Source organism: Pelodiscus sinensis, chromosome 6 (assembly GCF_052426305.1).
Source record: "Pelodiscus sinensis isolate ZL-2025 chromosome 6, ASM5242630v1, whole genome shotgun sequence".
Lineage (NCBI taxonomy): Eukaryota > Metazoa > Chordata > Testudines > Trionychidae > Pelodiscus > Pelodiscus sinensis.
In genome coordinates, this window is record NC_143057.1 from 6,280,339 (window position 1) to 6,297,034 (window position 16,696).

At 45.7% G+C, this 16,696-nt stretch overlaps 1 protein-coding gene across 3 annotated transcripts in view; it reads left to right on the forward strand.

Annotated features, from left to right (window-relative positions):
- Nucleotides 1-5,377, forward strand: part of TAL2 (TAL bHLH transcription factor 2) — a 36,174-nt gene extending 30,797 nt beyond the window's left edge. For all 3 annotated transcript variants that reach the window (XM_075931363.2, XM_075931362.2, XM_006111082.5), the window contains one exon: nt 1,750-5,377. In XM_075931363.2, the coding sequence (XP_075787478.1) occupies nt 1,760-2,113 (354 nt within the window). In that variant the 5' untranslated portion in view covers nt 1,750-1,759 and the 3' untranslated portion in view covers nt 2,114-5,377. The remainder of the gene's footprint in view (nt 1-1,749) is intronic.
- Nucleotides 5,378-16,696: the final 11,319 nt, after the last annotated feature.

Sequence of the window (16,696 nt, forward strand, 5' to 3'; positions counted from 1 at the left end):
GGCAGCATAGTGCAATACCAGGAGAAGGAGAGAGGAATACAGGCTGGAGAGAGCTGCATGTGTATGGAAGTTTCCCAGGGGTATACATAGACTCCGTAAAAAGAATTTGGGGGTGGAGGAGAGGGTGGTGTTTGCTGATCTTGAACAAATGTCAGCGCCACAGTGGTACATTTTTAACCTGTCACACAGGAGCTCGACTTGTAAAGACAGCTGTTGGCTTACAGGACATGTGTTCACAAATCCGGTATTGTCCTCCCCTGAAAAAAGAAAGGGGAGCCAAGGAAAGAGTGACGCGAAGGAGTGGGCTGTGGTCATCTTTCTAAAAATAATACCCCTGCGAAGACAGGATCAGAGACTCTGAGAGATTGGCTGAAGCGAGGCCAGGGATCTGTGCTGACCCATTCTCCTGGAGCGTTTTGCCCAGGGCTATACTCAAACCCCGTTAGTATTTGCACGCTGGATTTAAAGCAGGCATTAAGCAGACTCAGAACGATCCAAATGCACATGCTAGTTTTGCTAGCTGCACTTGCCTACCTCGAATGTGCCGGGGGTAGCAGCACTTTGATTGGCTCTCACAGTCAATGTCCTGTGTACTCAGCACGTACTTCACTTCACGTGCCCTTGCTTTGCATGCGTGTCATTTTAATAATACCGGTAGGAAAAAACTACCTGGATGGAAACCAGAGGAATCTGGCCACCGTGTGCACGGGCAACAGTAAATAAAACGTCTCGTGGGCCGCATGCAGCCCACAGGCTGCCCACCACTGGTCTAAGTACCTAATGGGTGGATTCAAATCAACGTAGGGTGGGATTTTCAGAAGAGCTCGGCATTGGCCTAAGTCTGCCGCCACTGACATCAATAGGAACAGAGTCCAGCCTATGGTAGGTGCTTTGCAAAATACTACCTGTAAACCGCATTTAAAAGCTATAGAATGTACATTACTTTAGACTGGGAACTGGGCTCTGTACTCTCGGTAGCCTGCAATGCAAACTGGTCAAAGCTAGGAAGGCTGCATTTTGGCTGAAACTCATATGTTGTGTGTCACAGTTTCACCTCTGCCGCCTGCAGACCCCGGTGCACTCGCATTTATAGCAGAGTCCCTGATGTCGAGCGGTGAAAATAAACCCAAAGTGAGGATCTTTCTGTTGGGTGTTCACAACTTTCCCAAGTGGCTTTCCCTTTCCCCCTTGAGCTCTGTCTGCTCTAGTGAGGAGTGTGCATCCCCTTGCTGAACAGTCCTGACTTCCAGCAACCAGAGTTACAAGAATTGGGAGGAGAAGCAGACCATTGCATCTCTGAAGGGTTCTGCTCACATCCTCACAGCCATAGTTAGGCAACTCTGTTCTGATTTCCTAGGGGGGAGCATTTTTCATGGAGATTGGGAGCTGTCGAGGGCACAGTCCTTTGGTCCACCCAGCTGGGCTTTATTTGGCTCAGGACCTAGGGCGAAGGTAGGCGGTTGTGGATATATGGCATATTTACCTCTTTTTGCCTTATTCTGTCCCCGCTTGTGCTCCTTCCTCAATCCTCTGACAAGACAAGGCTAGATCTCTTTGGCCAACTGCAGTGACTGTGTTTGAGATTTTAGTCTGGACAGGGAGTGGGACACAGGTCTCCTTGGGGTTACAGTTAATCCATAACTGGGGAGGGCAATCCGTCAGCCAGCAGGGTCACATTTTTACCATTATACTGCCTGAAGGCTAGTCTCAGACCTCTACCTTTCCCTCATTGTCCCCTTTGCGTTACAGAGCCTAAAGTATGACCAGAAAGATCTTCACCAACACCAGGGAGCGGTGGAGGCAGCAAAACGTCAACAGCGCCTTCGCCAAGCTTAGGAAGCTCATCCCCACCCACCCTCCAGACAAAAAACTGAGCAAGAACGAGACGCTCCGCTTGGCCATGAGGTACATCAACTTCCTCGTCAAGGTCTTGGGGGAGCAGGGTCTGCCTCAGACAGGAGTGACTGCCCGGGGGAGCATATTGGGGCTATTTCAACAAGCCCCACACCTGCAGAATATGGAGGAGCTGACTCTGATTGAAGACTGTGGAGTCCCTTCTCCAGGCACAAGCAGCAACATCCCAGAGTGCTGGTCAGAGACGTCGTCTCCCTAGCAGGCCGCGAGTGATGCTGTCCTGGTATTAGTTTGATAGTCCCCTTTGCATAACGTGTGGAATGTTTGCCTCTGTACAGTATTTATCTATTTATATCTATTACTGTTGTATTAAATATATTTTATTTGAAAGGAAAGGAGGTGGCAGGACAGGCTTGGCTGAATAGAAAGTGGTGTTCAACCCTTGGGAATCTGCAAGGACTCATTGCTGTGATGTCAGATTCATGGAAAAAATCAAAGCCAAGGGGGGATCAGCATTACTTGAGCCCCTGTCGAACGCAGGCCATAGAACTTCCGCCAGCATTTAAGACTCCTCCAGTGAAAGAGATCATTCTTCCTTCCTATATAAGGAAGCATTATTGAGCCCTGTTGCTTGTGGCTGCACTAACATGTTTCACTTAGAAACTATCCAGCCTGGGCTGACTGATTCCAAGTGATGGAGCATTTCCACATCCCTTGGTCAGCAGTTCCGATGAGTAATAACTCTCACATCTGATTTCTGTCCTGAATGTTTCTAACATGTAGCTTCCATCCGTTGGATCTTGGTCTGCTTGACGGAAGGGCTGTCTAACATCAGAATGCAACACAAATGAGTATATAAAAACAGCCACCGGGAAGCGAAATGCCAGCCTATGCTAAAAGAAGAAATGTGGTGGGGTAAGTTTCAGCAGGTGCAGTGGATAGAGGCCATCAGCAAATCCACACCCAATGGTGTGAGCACTGGGGGGGAAACGAGCTGGTTTCTTTCTGGCTCAATGCAAAACCTACAGGGAGGCTGCTCCTCCCCTCTCCCATTGCAGGTTTTAAAGGGCCAGGAGACAATCTTATGAACATGAATCCCCTGCACAAATGTCTAGGCAGATTCCACAACACCGGCTGTTCCAAACAAGAGCAGAAAGCAGGGAATCTGTGGAGCTGTTGCTAACCAGAATCCAAGGCCCACGTGAGCCCAGCTTTGGCAGCATACATGTGTGCTCATTTGGCTCATGGGCAGAATTAGGTCTCCTGTGATTGTCACAACAAGAGACCCATGCGTATCTCTGCCTGAATGTGTGAGGTTGTAGTTATTTCATAGCTGTGTGCGTTGTCAACCAGGGCCAACAGGATGGAAGGGACTACACCTAGCCTGTGTATGTGCTGTGGGCTGCCTTTAAAGCCTATGGATTTTGCCTTTGATAATTAGATGGCTTTTCCTTGCTGTGAGATTGAGCCCAAGCTCAGGAGAGTAAATGGAAAAATGTATGTAGAAAGTATTTGCATTGAGGTCAGTGGGTTTCAGAGCAGGCCCTATTACCTGTACCAATTACTGTAAGGCAGCAGTTCTCAAACTATGGGGCAGGCCTCCCAAGGGGCGGCATGGGAATGTGTCAAGGAAGGTGCAAGCTCTATGTGTGGGGAGGGGTTCAGTGATCTGGCTGTTGGCACCAGGTGGCTGAGGCTCCTGCAGAATGGTTGTGCACACCCAGGGGCTGGAGATAAAGAGGACAGATGGAGCCCAGTCACCCCGGGCTGATAGCCAGACCCCCACCGTTCAGGGTCTCCTCCATCTGGATCCCTCACCCGGAGGCAGAAGGGTTCTGTCAGCCAAGGGGGTGGCAGCAGCAGAGCACAAATAAAAGTCTGTTGTGAAAAACAATATTGATGTACACAACGTTTCACATTGCCACTCTCACTTCTGTGCTGCTGCTGGTGTGTAGAGCTGGGCACCTGGCCAGCAGCTGCTGCTCTCTACTGCCGTCAGAACTGAGCACTTGGCCAGCAGCCGTGGCTTTTCACTCTGCTTCAGAGCCGGGGGGGGGGGGGGGGGTCAGTATGTCTATTTGTGGGGACATAAATGATTATATTTGCAGAGAAGGGGGAGACTGATCAAATAAGTTGGAGAACTACTGCTGTAGGGAACACCTAAATTACACAGCAGATACTGAGGTAATAATTAAGTATTGAAGGATTTTTCAGGCTTTGAAGCATGACGGTGTGGAGTAGAAGAGCAATTGCACTGTAGAATGTTGTAGAAGTGTTGGAGTTACCCTCCTGTGTCAGCAAAGATCTGGACAGCTCATCGGTGTTAAAAAAATCACCTGGAACAGCAGATAGAAAGTCTAGGGATTCGAATGTAAAAGGTTTCTGGGTCAAATCCTGCTCCTACTGCGGTCAATAACAAAACGCCCATTGAGTTCATGGTGGCTCACGCTTACCTGAGGCTGTAGTACATTCATTGCAGTTCAACAAGTGTAAGTGATCCATGCTCTGTCAGATCGCCTTGGCTGCTTCTGCCTCCTACTCAGAAAATGAGCCACCTCTAGAAACTGTAGTTAGAGCTTTGAGTAGCACAGGAAATCTGCCATCAGAATCACACAAAGTAAGCAAATACTCCACATGCCCTATATATTCATCTGTCTGAAAGGAGCTGACAAGGAATCAAAGTTGGCCTAGTTGGGCATGATTTTTGCCGATTTGAACTCTTCCGAAGACTAATTTTTGCCAAAAACATTTCTTCTATGGCTCTGGGATTGCGGATGTAAAGCACAGTGGAGCTACGAGACACATTTGAAATGTGGACAAAAATAGCTGGTAATCTTTGTGAACAATTTAATTAAATTTTTAAAGAGCTCTGGTTTGCTGCCTAGTTACTCCTAGATTTTAGCACTTTGAGGACATGAAATAAGTGAAAATACTGAAGAACATCAGAGTGGAAATACACCAAGAGTCTTTATTATAATCTGGGAAGTTCATACTTTATCCTTTCCTAGCTCCACTTCATTGTTGCTAAATGAATTGATATTGTCTATTCTAGGCGTAGTCTCACATTTAATCAACCAGCTTCTCAGCCTCGGTATTTGTTGACTTAAATGGAGTTATACCAAGGATAAATTTGGCCAAATAGGTGCAAACATTTACGTGTGAGGCATATTGGTACTGTCTTTCCAATAGCCAATTGCTACCACTGGAAATGTTTTCCCATCAGCAAAGCAAGTCAAAACCGATCCATCCTTTTGAGCAGAGTATTGTCAAGGAAGGGGAAGAAAGCCTAGCAAGTATGTAATGTGAAATGCTTGTTATTTATATATTTAAAACTTTTCTTATTCTTGGTTCACATGTTTTTGTTCTGTTTTCATTTAGGATCTGCCTATTCTGAGGTACAGCATGTGTGTGACTAGATTTATCTACCAAAGATTTTTTTTGTCAGGACTTCTTTTGTGTTTTTTGTGATTTCTTATCTGTATGTCTGTGAACAAATATGATGTAATTGATTACAATTTGTTGTATAAAATGTTATTTAATTGCTAATGTATTCAAAATAAATTATTTAAGAAACTAAGCTTCTTACGTTCCTTAAATATACTCTTAAATTTAAAAAAATTTGGTGGGAATGTTAAATAGGAAAGCAGAATGAATTCTAATGCAAGGATCATTTTAAGCATCAGCACTTAGATACTGCTTTTGATCTTCAGAATATTTTACCAGCAATTCTTAAAAATTAGAGATGGCCCCAAAAAAAGCCACCCCAAAACAGGGACAAAACAACACTCCCATCTCAACGTCTTTTTGGAAAATGTTCTTATTTTATTTGGTCAATAATTTAGCAAAGTGTCAATGTTTGAAAGGTTATGGTCCGATCTTTGACCAAAATGTATAGATCAGTAAAAATATGTTGCAAAAATGTTATTTTTTCAAAATGTCACAAGATCTCAAACAGCTCAATTTTAAAACGTAGGGATAGTCTAAAATCATAAAGCTGGGACCCAGTGGTGGATTTTGAACACCTCACCTGATTGGAATGTTCAGATTGAGGATACTTGCCATGTTCTTGTTGGAATCCAGGGTTGAATTTCAAATATCCTCAAAGCTCGGTGATGCTTAGAATCCAGTTTGTTTCTGACCTGTGTCTGTTCCCAAAGGATTGGTCTGTCCCCAGGTAGTTGTTGGATGAGGTCTAGGAAGACCAATCGTGGCAACACTGGTGAAAAAATGGGAGGATAGTCTCTGGTCACTAGGAGACAGCGCTCGTGTAACGCGGACAGGTGGAACTGAATGTGGAGCTTAGTGCATGATCCTCTACCTCATGAGCTAAAAGCCAGGTGACTCTCAGCTAAGGCTGTAGAGCAGACTCATTATTCTCTCTCTGTTAGTGGCCTTTGTGCCGCTAGATGAAACAGTGCGCCATACCCAGAAGGTGTGTGGAGAACTCGTGCCTACAGTGAGTTCGGACAGGTCCTGTGGGTGCTTTAGCTTTCACCAACTACTGGAATGGAGGCTCGGGTCTTTTAACTTCAGTGGAAGATTGGCTTGAAAAACATGATTGGTCCAAATGGCTCTGCAGTAAGAGAACCTGGGACCTGAATCTCATTTGCATTCCTGCCCCTTAAAATCACCAGCGTGGCGGAAAGGGGCCTCAGTGTCAGGAAGCTGTGGTTTTAAGGCCCCTGCAGAGCTTCCTACTGGAAACTAGCAATTGTATGAGCAAGGCATGGCACCAAGGCGATGAACCACTTTTGCTGGGGAGGGTAGGACACATGGCCTGCCATGTGGACAGCGTCTGTAGTTAAGACCAATTAAGGAGGCATTTTTTTGGCAACAACCACAGTGGATGAGAAGTAGGAAAGGGGGAACTCAACACTCCTTGTGAAGCGACTGGATTCTTTGCTTCCACTCAGCACAGATGGAGACTGCCACAGCCTAGTTAGTGCCTTCATGAAATAGAAATTCTCAGTGCTGTACGTACATAATGCTGATCAGGGATGTCCTGAGGTGTGCGTGGGGCCAGGGGCAATCCCCATCCAGTGCCCCATGTGCTGGGCTCAGAGCAACCCCTGCCCCTCAGAGGCTCCCCCACCCAGATCCAACCCTTCATCAAGCCCTGCCTCTGCTCTGCCCTGTCTTGCCCCCGTCCCCGAGCAACGCAACCCAGAGTCAGTCAGCGCCTCCATGTACTGCCGGTGGGAGGCTTGTTGAAATAACCCCAATATACTCCCCCGGGCAGTCACTCCTGTCTGAGGCAGGCCCTGCTGCCCCAGGACCTTGACGAGGAAGTTGATGTACCTCATGGCCAAGCGGAGCATCTCGTTTCTTTCCAATAGCCCATTGCTACCACTGGAAATGCAACGCACCCTAGGGGATTGCAGGGGCCTGGCACAGTGACATGATTTCCTTCTAAGCTCCAAACATTCCTGGGACCCCTTCCACTCTATCAGCCTCTCCTACGTCGTGTGTGTATATGACATCTTTCACAATCACAAAGGAGATGTACGCTGATAATGGCTCAACATTAGGCACTTCTACCCTTCAGGAAGCAGACTTCCTTGTGACAGGCAGTCATTCCATTTTAAGTCTCAAGTTCTGGGCACTCACCATTGTCTCAATACCTAACTAGCTCTGGATCTAGAGTGCTAGTAATTATAGCACTTGGAGGTAAGAGGAGTTAGCTATGGGAAGAATTATATCCTACATCATACCATATTATCACCGTGTCTTGCCCTACATCCTACTATATTATCACCATGTCTTGCCCTACATCATGCCATATAATCACCGTGTCTTGCCTGTCCAGTAAAGAGAAGATGTTGACGACAAATAGTGTTTTCCCATGACATGACAATCAGGTTCTCAAGAGGTCTTGAGAGCGTTTACCTGCAGGTCCGGGACCCTGTTCTGTAGTGGGACCTTAACCTGGTCCTTTCTAGGCTCACCAGCCCACCTTTCGAGCCACTGGGCTCCTTCTCCCTGTCCTACTTGTCATGGCAGGTCTCTTTCCTGGTGGTGGTGACATTGGCGAGATGTGTCTCGGAGATTAGGCCTTGACCTCAGAACCGCTGGGCATGTTTTTTTTTTTTTTTTTACAAGGACAAAATCCAGCTGTGTTCCGGCCTTCCTGCCAGTGGTGGTATCTTCCTTTCATATGAACCAGGATGCATTCCTGCCAGTGTTTTGTCCCAAGCTGCACAAGACTGTCGAGGCACCTGCATGAGATGAAAGTCTGGAAGGCCTTGGCCTTTTACCTAGAACATGCCAAATCTTTCCATAAATCAGCCCGGCACTTCATTGCTGCAGCAAATAGGATTAGGGTTGCCAGATGGTTTCAACAAAAATACTGGCCACACTTGACCTTACATCACAATCTACATTCATCTTATTTAGAAAATACCGGATATTTCTATTGTCTCGATTTGTTTCCTGAACAGAAAGCTCAAATACTGGACTCTCCAGTTAAAAACCAGACACTTGGCAACCCTAGACAGGATGAAGGGCCTCTTGGTTTCTTCACAGAGGATTTCCAACTGGATCACCTCCTGCATAAAGCCTGTTATGAGCTGGCAAAGGCCCCACTGCTGTCGATCATCAGTGCCCATTCGACTAGCGCACAAGCCTCTTTGATGGCCTTCCTGGTGCACATCCCTATCCAGGACATCTGTAGAGCCAGGACATGGTCCTCTGTCCACACGCTCACGTCACATTACACCGTCACTGAGCAGGCCGGAGATGACACTGGGTTCAGCAGAGCTGTGCTACAATCTTCAGGACCCTCAGAGGCAGGTTATGGTCATGCTTGAAGCAGCGGGTGGGCAAAGTCAGGCCCGCCCAGCTGATGAGCAGAGCGTGCATACGTCCAGCTAGCAGCATAGGTGTTCAGCTTCCCCTCCCCCCACCTTGGTCTGTCCTGCTCCCAGGAGTCTCCTGTCAGCTGTGCAGATCGAGGAAGGATGGAGGGGGAGAAGGGAAGGCTGAAGGCAGTGTTCCCTGCCCCTGTACTCGAACCCCACCCTTTCTGCCTTAGGACCCGCCCCTTCCAGGGTGCCCAGAGCCGGCTCACAACCATGTATGAAAATTTGTGAAGTGGTCTCCCTGCAAAAATTATTGCCCACTCTTGGCTTGGCGTCACCTAGTGTGGAATGGGCATGAGCAATCACTCGAGGAAGAAAAGACAGTTACCTCTTTGAGATGTGTTGCTTATGTCCATTCCATGACCCCGCCCTCCTTCCCTGCAGTTGGAGTTTCCAGCAGGAAGGAACTGAGAGTGTGAGGAGTGGGCAAGCCATGAGGACACCTCTCCAGAAGGCACCAGAGCCGCTCCCCTACAGATACTGCTAAGGGAAAAACATCCGGCATTGGTGCCTGTGGCGAGCGCACACACCTCATGTGGAATGGTCACGAGCAACACATCTTGAAGAACACCCGTTAGGGAAACAGGTAACTGTCTCTTTAATCACTGACGTCAATGTTCCCACTAATCTTTTCCATCCATGTGCGGAATAACATTTATATGCACCAAAGCTTGTGCACCAGCTGTAGAAACAAAAAACCTAGTGGTGGGTGCTCTGCTAATTCACTGGGCGGCATTTGAATCTCTTGAGTGGCTGCGCAGGCGTACAGCTTACAGGAAACGCTAATTGGCACCCTTTTTTACACAGTTCTAGTGCAATAGTCCAAACCAGTAGAACGTTCAGTGGTGAGCCCAGAGTTGGGGATCATTGCTGTAGAATAGTGCTATATTTTCTATTGCTAAATGGGACATGCTAGATTACAGCCTGATCCAACGCTCACGGAACACATCAGAAAGTCTCCCATTGACTTTAGTGAGCTTTGCAAGAGGCTCTAGTGTTCATTTGGGACACGCCCCTGCATTTTTGATGTTAGTGGGAGTTTTGCTATCGACTTCCATGACTAAAGGATCAAGCCACTGGCTATCAGAGAAAGTCAGGTTCCCTGGCAATATGCAAGAGGCAAGAATTAGCCACAGATCTGCAATCAGGTAAATAATAAGAAATAGAAATGCTCTTTACTGGATGATCCGTACATCTTTGCTTTCTCCTTTCCATGAAGCAGTCTCCATGGTAGTGGAGATTTAGTGGCATGTTGTTTGTCATGAGTAGCACATGGTTTGTGCTAAACAGCTCTGTGCACTATGCTGGCTCTGGACACCATGAGAGGGACGTGAACTGAACAATGTGTGTGTGGGGGAGAGTGTGGGGAAGGTTGGGAGGGGAGGGATCAGTGGATTTTGTATCCAGCTAGATTTGATTAAAAAAGGACATCAAAGGCACAACTGGAAAATGTAACCATGGGAAGAGAGCAGTGTAGCAATAACAACAGAATTTTCAGCCTCTGATTTTAGGAGATGGTGATGGATCCTGGTACAGAGAGGAGTAAATACTCCAAATAGACACCAATAAGTATTTTAGGATGATGTTTAAAGAGAGGATATTTATCTTGCCGGGAAATGCCAGATACCACGAAACAGGCTGATGGTGGTCTGATATGTTTCAGGAAAGTACCATTAGAAAGATGTCTAATAAGTCATTCATATGAATTTAAGATTGCTCTCTATTCATTTTTTTAGACATAAGTGAATTGCCTGAGATGACCAAATGAAAACGGGTGAGCAATGCCCGACTGACTTTTGTTCTTTGAAGGTTATGTGAGAAAGGGCTGGGGGAGAAGGGGTAGCTTAACTGCTGACCTGGGGGGTCAGAGGTCATTTTAAAGTCACATCCTTAAATCTTAAAGCCAGAGATAAAGCAACAGACTCTAAATCCATCCGTTTTCAGGGCTGTAATTGTACTTTTAAAGCAGCAGGTGCTAAGAGAAGAATCAAAGGGGGAGATGGTTCGAAGAATCGAATCTGATAAATACGGGGTTCATGCAAGGTATGGATTTCTGTTTCTCTCACACAGAAATAACTGATGCTTTTGGTGTTGTATCAACATGCTACGGCTAGGATTTTCAAAAACACTCAATGTTGGCCTAACTCTGCTCCCGTTCAAGTCAGTGATAAAACTCCAAGAGGAGCAGAGTAAGGCCAATGCTGAGCCATTCTGAAAATCCCACCCTTCATGTATGAGTGTACAGCCCAGCTACACATGCTTTAGTCTGAACACGGGGATTATAAACTAAGTAGTTGTGGATTAAGGCAGGATTCTTGGATCCGCAGGCTCCTGGAGCCAAGTTGGGGGTGGGGAGTCTTCCTAAAGAGGGGGCCACAGATTTATAGATTCCAAGGCCAGAAGGGACCATTGTGATCAACTAATCTGACTTTCTGTGAAGCACAGGCCGGTCCTGGTTTCATTCCTGTTTGAACGTGAGCAGAGGTTTGAGCGAAATATCTGTGATGGAGGTGGACAAACCCTCCACTGGAGAGTGAGAGGTGCAAGACCGACCCTGGGAAGCCCCACCCCAACAGGGAACTGGGATCATGTTGCCTCAGGATGGGACGCAGAGATACAATTTATGGCTGCCGCTAGTAGCTGTTTCTTGGAGAAGTTAGTCCTGCAATCCACACAGGGAGAGGCCATTCTTGATATGGTCTTGAGTGATGCATAGAAGTTGGTCCAAGAGGTGAGTAAAGAACTGCCTGATATTAGTGACCATAGTGTTGTCAAATTAACTTCCCTGTGAGAGGGAAAATACCAAAGCAGCCCACCCCGGGAACAGTTTATGTCGAAAAGGGGAACGACACAAAACTGAGGAAGCTAGTTGGAAGGAATTTAAAACAAACAGTCACGAGAATGAAATGCCTCCATGCACCATGGAAACTATAAACCCACCATATTAGCGGCTCGTACTAAACACATGTTCTAAATGAAAACAAGCTAGGACGTGAACCACACAACTGCCAGCATGGCTAAACACCAGAGGAAAAGTGGTACTTAGAGGCAAAAAGGCAATTGTTCCATTGACTTGGCTGAGACTAGAGCTGGGCCAACATGGAGCATTGCATGGAAACTTTCATAGGGGCATTAATTTCAGCCCTTTTCCCTGGATTATGCCATGAATTCAAGTAGGGCTCATCAGGAGACCAGGAAGGGGTGGGGGGAGGAGAGAAGCTCCCCCCCCCCCCCCCCGGAGGTAGTAAGTGTCCGTGTGGTGCCTTTTCAGGCATATTCTACACTTGACACAAGGGGCTGTATGACTCATTTTTCACTCAGGGCTAGAAAATGAACTCACTTTGCCCTCACCAGCAGTGACAGCTCCTGTCCCCCAGGGTATGGACCCGGCTTCCAGCTCTGGGTATTGTGACCTGGTGCCAGCATTCAGGTTTGGCCTGGTTGGCCCTCCCTCATGAAGAAGGAGCAGCCAGGCCAAACTGCCCTGCATGGGTTGCGCAATGGCGCACCAGCTTACAGTGCTGCAATACCTGGAGGGGGCTCTCGACCCAGCCGTGCAGGACAGGAACATCTACTGCTGGGTGAATGTGGGTTCGCTCTCCAGCCCATTCCTAATCAACCTTCTCCCCACTAGCCCCTCCGCCCCCTGCAGTTACCAAACCTGCTTCGGGCACTGCCGTGAATGCTGCTGTTATTCTGAAGTGACCGCTAGTAGAGGAGTATTCTGATGCCTTAGCTTTTAAATGGAGCCAGTTGAAAAACGAAAGCGAGCTGGTATGTTTGCTAGTCTGAAGGGGAAACTCCCCTTTGCAGAGATGCAGAAATTCATGCCTTAACCCCAGCTTTTGGAAAAACTTTCCACAAACCAGTGACTTTGGACGGCAAAATAATTAAGTGGAATTTTAACTAGCAGTTCTGAGCTGAATATCAGAGCACAGAAAAGCACCTTGCTTTTTGTCTGCTCCCCGGGAAGCGTGGATCAAAGTCAACCTGGGAATCATAACTAGTCTGCTTCGCCATCAACCTGGTTTTTTTTTCAATTTAACTTATATTTTAGATCAAGGAAAAGAAACAAAGAAAGAACCAATATAAAGTCTACGGGAAAGAGACAGAAAGAACACACATGTCTGTGTCTGAACTGACATGCTGAAATGGAAGCTGATCCACCTCTACGTTTGAACATAGTCCCCAGCATATGGAAATACAACAGCATGTTTCAGTTACATAGCTAAATATGCCACCGTAGTTAGTTAAATAATTGAACTCCGAGGATCTGATCTGATTGACTTCAATGGTCTTTGAATCAAGCCGCAACAATATAGGTGGGTCAACAATGAAACAAAATATTAATCAAGTACTATAATTAAAGTATCCACATTCATCTACTATGTCATTTGAAAAAGAGATGTGTGAATTAATTGCCCTGCTCAGTAATGAAATAACTGAAGAAACATTCATAGAAATGTATTACAAATAAAATTGCTCAAATAAATTTGATCAGTATTATGCAGCCAGCTCTTCACTCTGCTACCATATGGAGAAACGTACTGAAGATGGAATATCTTCTCTAGAAAAATGTCAGGTTGGAGCCAATATGAGCCTCTTGATAACTGTGGGCCGAATTCTGTCCTTCTTATTAAAGCCAAAGTCCTGAACTGCGAGTTTTCCATCAGAAACTCATGATTTTAGGTGCCTTATCTAAGATTCTCGGGTAGCCTGATTTTCAGAGGGTGAATGCTCAGAAGGTCAAGTCCCCATAATGCGTTTACATTTCAGCTTGCGCCTTCATGCATGTAACAACTCAAAATCACTAAAAAACTGGCTGGTGATTTCAGTGTCAAGCCCTCTATGAACATTCCTGTCCAAGCAAAGTCAGAGAGGAGAGAATTAAAAAGGCACTGTGGTAATCATGCCAATCAATTTATTTCATGGCTGTATGTAACAAACCTGGGTGACCAAACCAACAGCTTGTGTTCAGAAACCTTTGCACCCAATTTGAAGAGTAGGGAACTGATTTCTTATGCTCACCAATTAACTCTGGCATGGAGCTGAAACTTTCTGCCCTTTTGTCTTTTTTGAAAGTGCGTCTTCCAAATGGTGGCAAAAATGCAATATGGGCAGTGAAAACACTGTCAGGATGAACATGTAATATACAAATTTAGCATTCCCCCAGATTTAGAAATGCAAACCAGCCACAGCATCAGCAAAATAAAAAGAGCCAATAGGCTTTGTTCCTAGTACATTTCTTATCAGTCTCTTGCAGAGACTCTAAAACTCTTATCTCCATAGACCAGATTACTGGGCTGATCACCTCTCCATGCTAAGTAGGAATCAAACCACGTATCCCACTGTCAGCAGCATGCTGCACATTCCCAGTCCAGATAAATCAATTAATGGGATGCAGGGCAGTTTTTCTTTCTTTTTTCTTTCTTTCTTTCTCCCCTCCCCCCAATTCCAAGTTTTAATACCATCTAAGAGTCCTTGGTCAGGAGAGGACTTGCTGGCCATGCAGGTGCAGGTTTTCAGAGCCTCAACACAACGGCAATAACACCCCCTTCTGCCCTCCTCAGGGCTTCTCTTTGTGAAACACTTTTTCTTTTCTTTCCTTTTCAAATGTACAACCCCTGCAGCTAATCTGATTATGCTAATTTGTACTTTATGAACCCAAACACTGTCACAGGATCCAGGGAGGGTGTGTTGGGCTGGGCTACAGGGATGAGGGTGGTGGGGATGGGTGAGGAGAGACAATGAGAGCAAGTCAGTTAACAAAAAAAGTCCTCTGTATTGTTGGACAAAGCACACTCTGGGAAACCCACGCAGCTCTTGACAATTTAGAGTGTTCGAAACTGGCCTGTGCTGTTGAGCAGAAAGGGCAGCCCTGTGAATAGACAATGAGGGGCACAATGAAAAGTCTGTCTCCTGTTGAAAGTTGGTTTTCTTTTTCTGCAACTAATCCTGCCCAGAATCTCGTAACTGAAGTATTGCACACCAATTGCTAGTTGGGTCGTAGCTGTGACACTAGACATCTTCTAAGTGTACCCAACCTCATTGGTTCTATTGGTTTGACACTACAATAAATCCATTTAAAATCAGGCAGCATGGTTTGTGGACACACAATCATTTTTAAACAATATTATATCCACAATCGAGCTCTGATAGGCTTGGCTTCTTCCATGTAATTTTGCCTACACGTTTTCCCTACAGTAATAGAAAGCAACTTGACTTGGTCCAATATTTGTACAAAGTGATGCTTTAAAAAGCAAAGTAACAGTTGCAGAATTAATCACTGCTGTTGTTGCATTGTGATGTGCTGTATGGCGTATCAATATGAGACGACTTTGGACTAGTTCCTCGGGTGTTGTGACCAGGCATAATTCCATCATTATATCAGCTTGGGCCCTTACCAATGTTTCCTCTAATCTTTTCCATTCATGTGTGGAATAATTTTGATGTGCACTGATGCACTTATGAATGTGCACCACCAATAGAAACACAAACCTCACCTGTCAGCACTCTGCTAAACAGCTGGGTGGCATTTGAATCTCTCCTGTAAGCATACAGCTTACAGGGAACACGGCTCTTACCATTGTGGCGTCACAAAATGGAAATGAGACGTTCATTTTGCAATTTAGATTGGAAACTCTTTAGAGGAGGCCTCTGTCTCCATATCTCTGTATTAAAGCACCATCGACACATACCACAGTTTGTATAAGAAGGATTTATAAAGGGGTTTTTCCACAAGAGTTGGGCCTGCACCAACTCTTCCATACTGAATCCAATTTCTACCTGCAAAAAGTGTTTATCTTTAATTAACCAAATATGGGCAGGTTGATTTTTAATAGCTTAGCTAATAGCCAATGTATCAATCTGAGGAGACTGAGAGGGGATATGATAGAGGTATATAAAATTATGAGTGATGAGAGAGGGTGAATAAAGAAAAGTTATTCATTAGTTCCCATAATATAAGGACTAGAGGACACCAAATGAAATTAATGGGTAGCAGGTTTAAAACTAATAAGTGTGAAGAAGAACTTTCGCAGCGCATAGTCAACCTGTGGAACTCCTTGCCAGAGGAGGCTGTGAAGGCTAGAACTATAACAGAGTTTAATGAGAAGCTAGATAAATTCATGGAGGTTAGGTCCATAAAAGGCTATTAGCCAGGGGTTAGGAATGGTGTCCCTGGCCTCTGTTTGTCAGAGGCTGGAGACGGATGGCACGAGACAAATCACTTGATCATTGTCTTTGGTCCACCCCCTCTGGGGAACCTGGTGCTGGCCACTGTCGGCAGATAGGCTACTGGGCTAGATGGACCTTTGGTCTGACCCAGTACGGCCATTCTTACGTTCTTATGTAATCTCAGTCTCACACCGTGTAGCCCACTGCAATTCAGATGGCTTCTTTCTCTTCAATTATAACTCCTTTCAGTTCATGCCGTTTCTTAGTGACTGTGAGAGGAAAAGGGAGTTGAGAATTCATGTGCTCCGTGTTCCCCCTTAATACAGATGGCTCTTCTTTCTAGTTCACAATGGCACCATTAATCGGTTAGTTCACAAGCAGAATATTCAGGGGTACCATTTTATGAAAGCAAACAGAGGAGGGAAGGTGAGTTCCTTAGAGCGAATTGCTTTCTGTGCTCTCCCAGTCTTAGTTTTAGCCGTGTTAAACTAAACCTCAATGGGTGCTTACATTCACAGGATGATCATTTAGACAGCAATATTTAACAAAATTAGCTCCAGCCTCCAGCAGAGTAGGCAATGGGGAAAAAAAACCCACATCAGTGAAATGGGATTATCAGGGGTTTAACCATAAAGAGTGTATTGTTCAGATTCATTGCACAGTGACTGGCATCTCTCTGAGGTGAAGGAAAAATATACCAAGCAAATCGTGTTTATAATATACATGCAAATGTCTCTGAGTCCCTATCCAATATGAATGAGAACAAATCCTGGTTGTGTGAGCTATGCTTGTGGAGAAATACTTTTGTT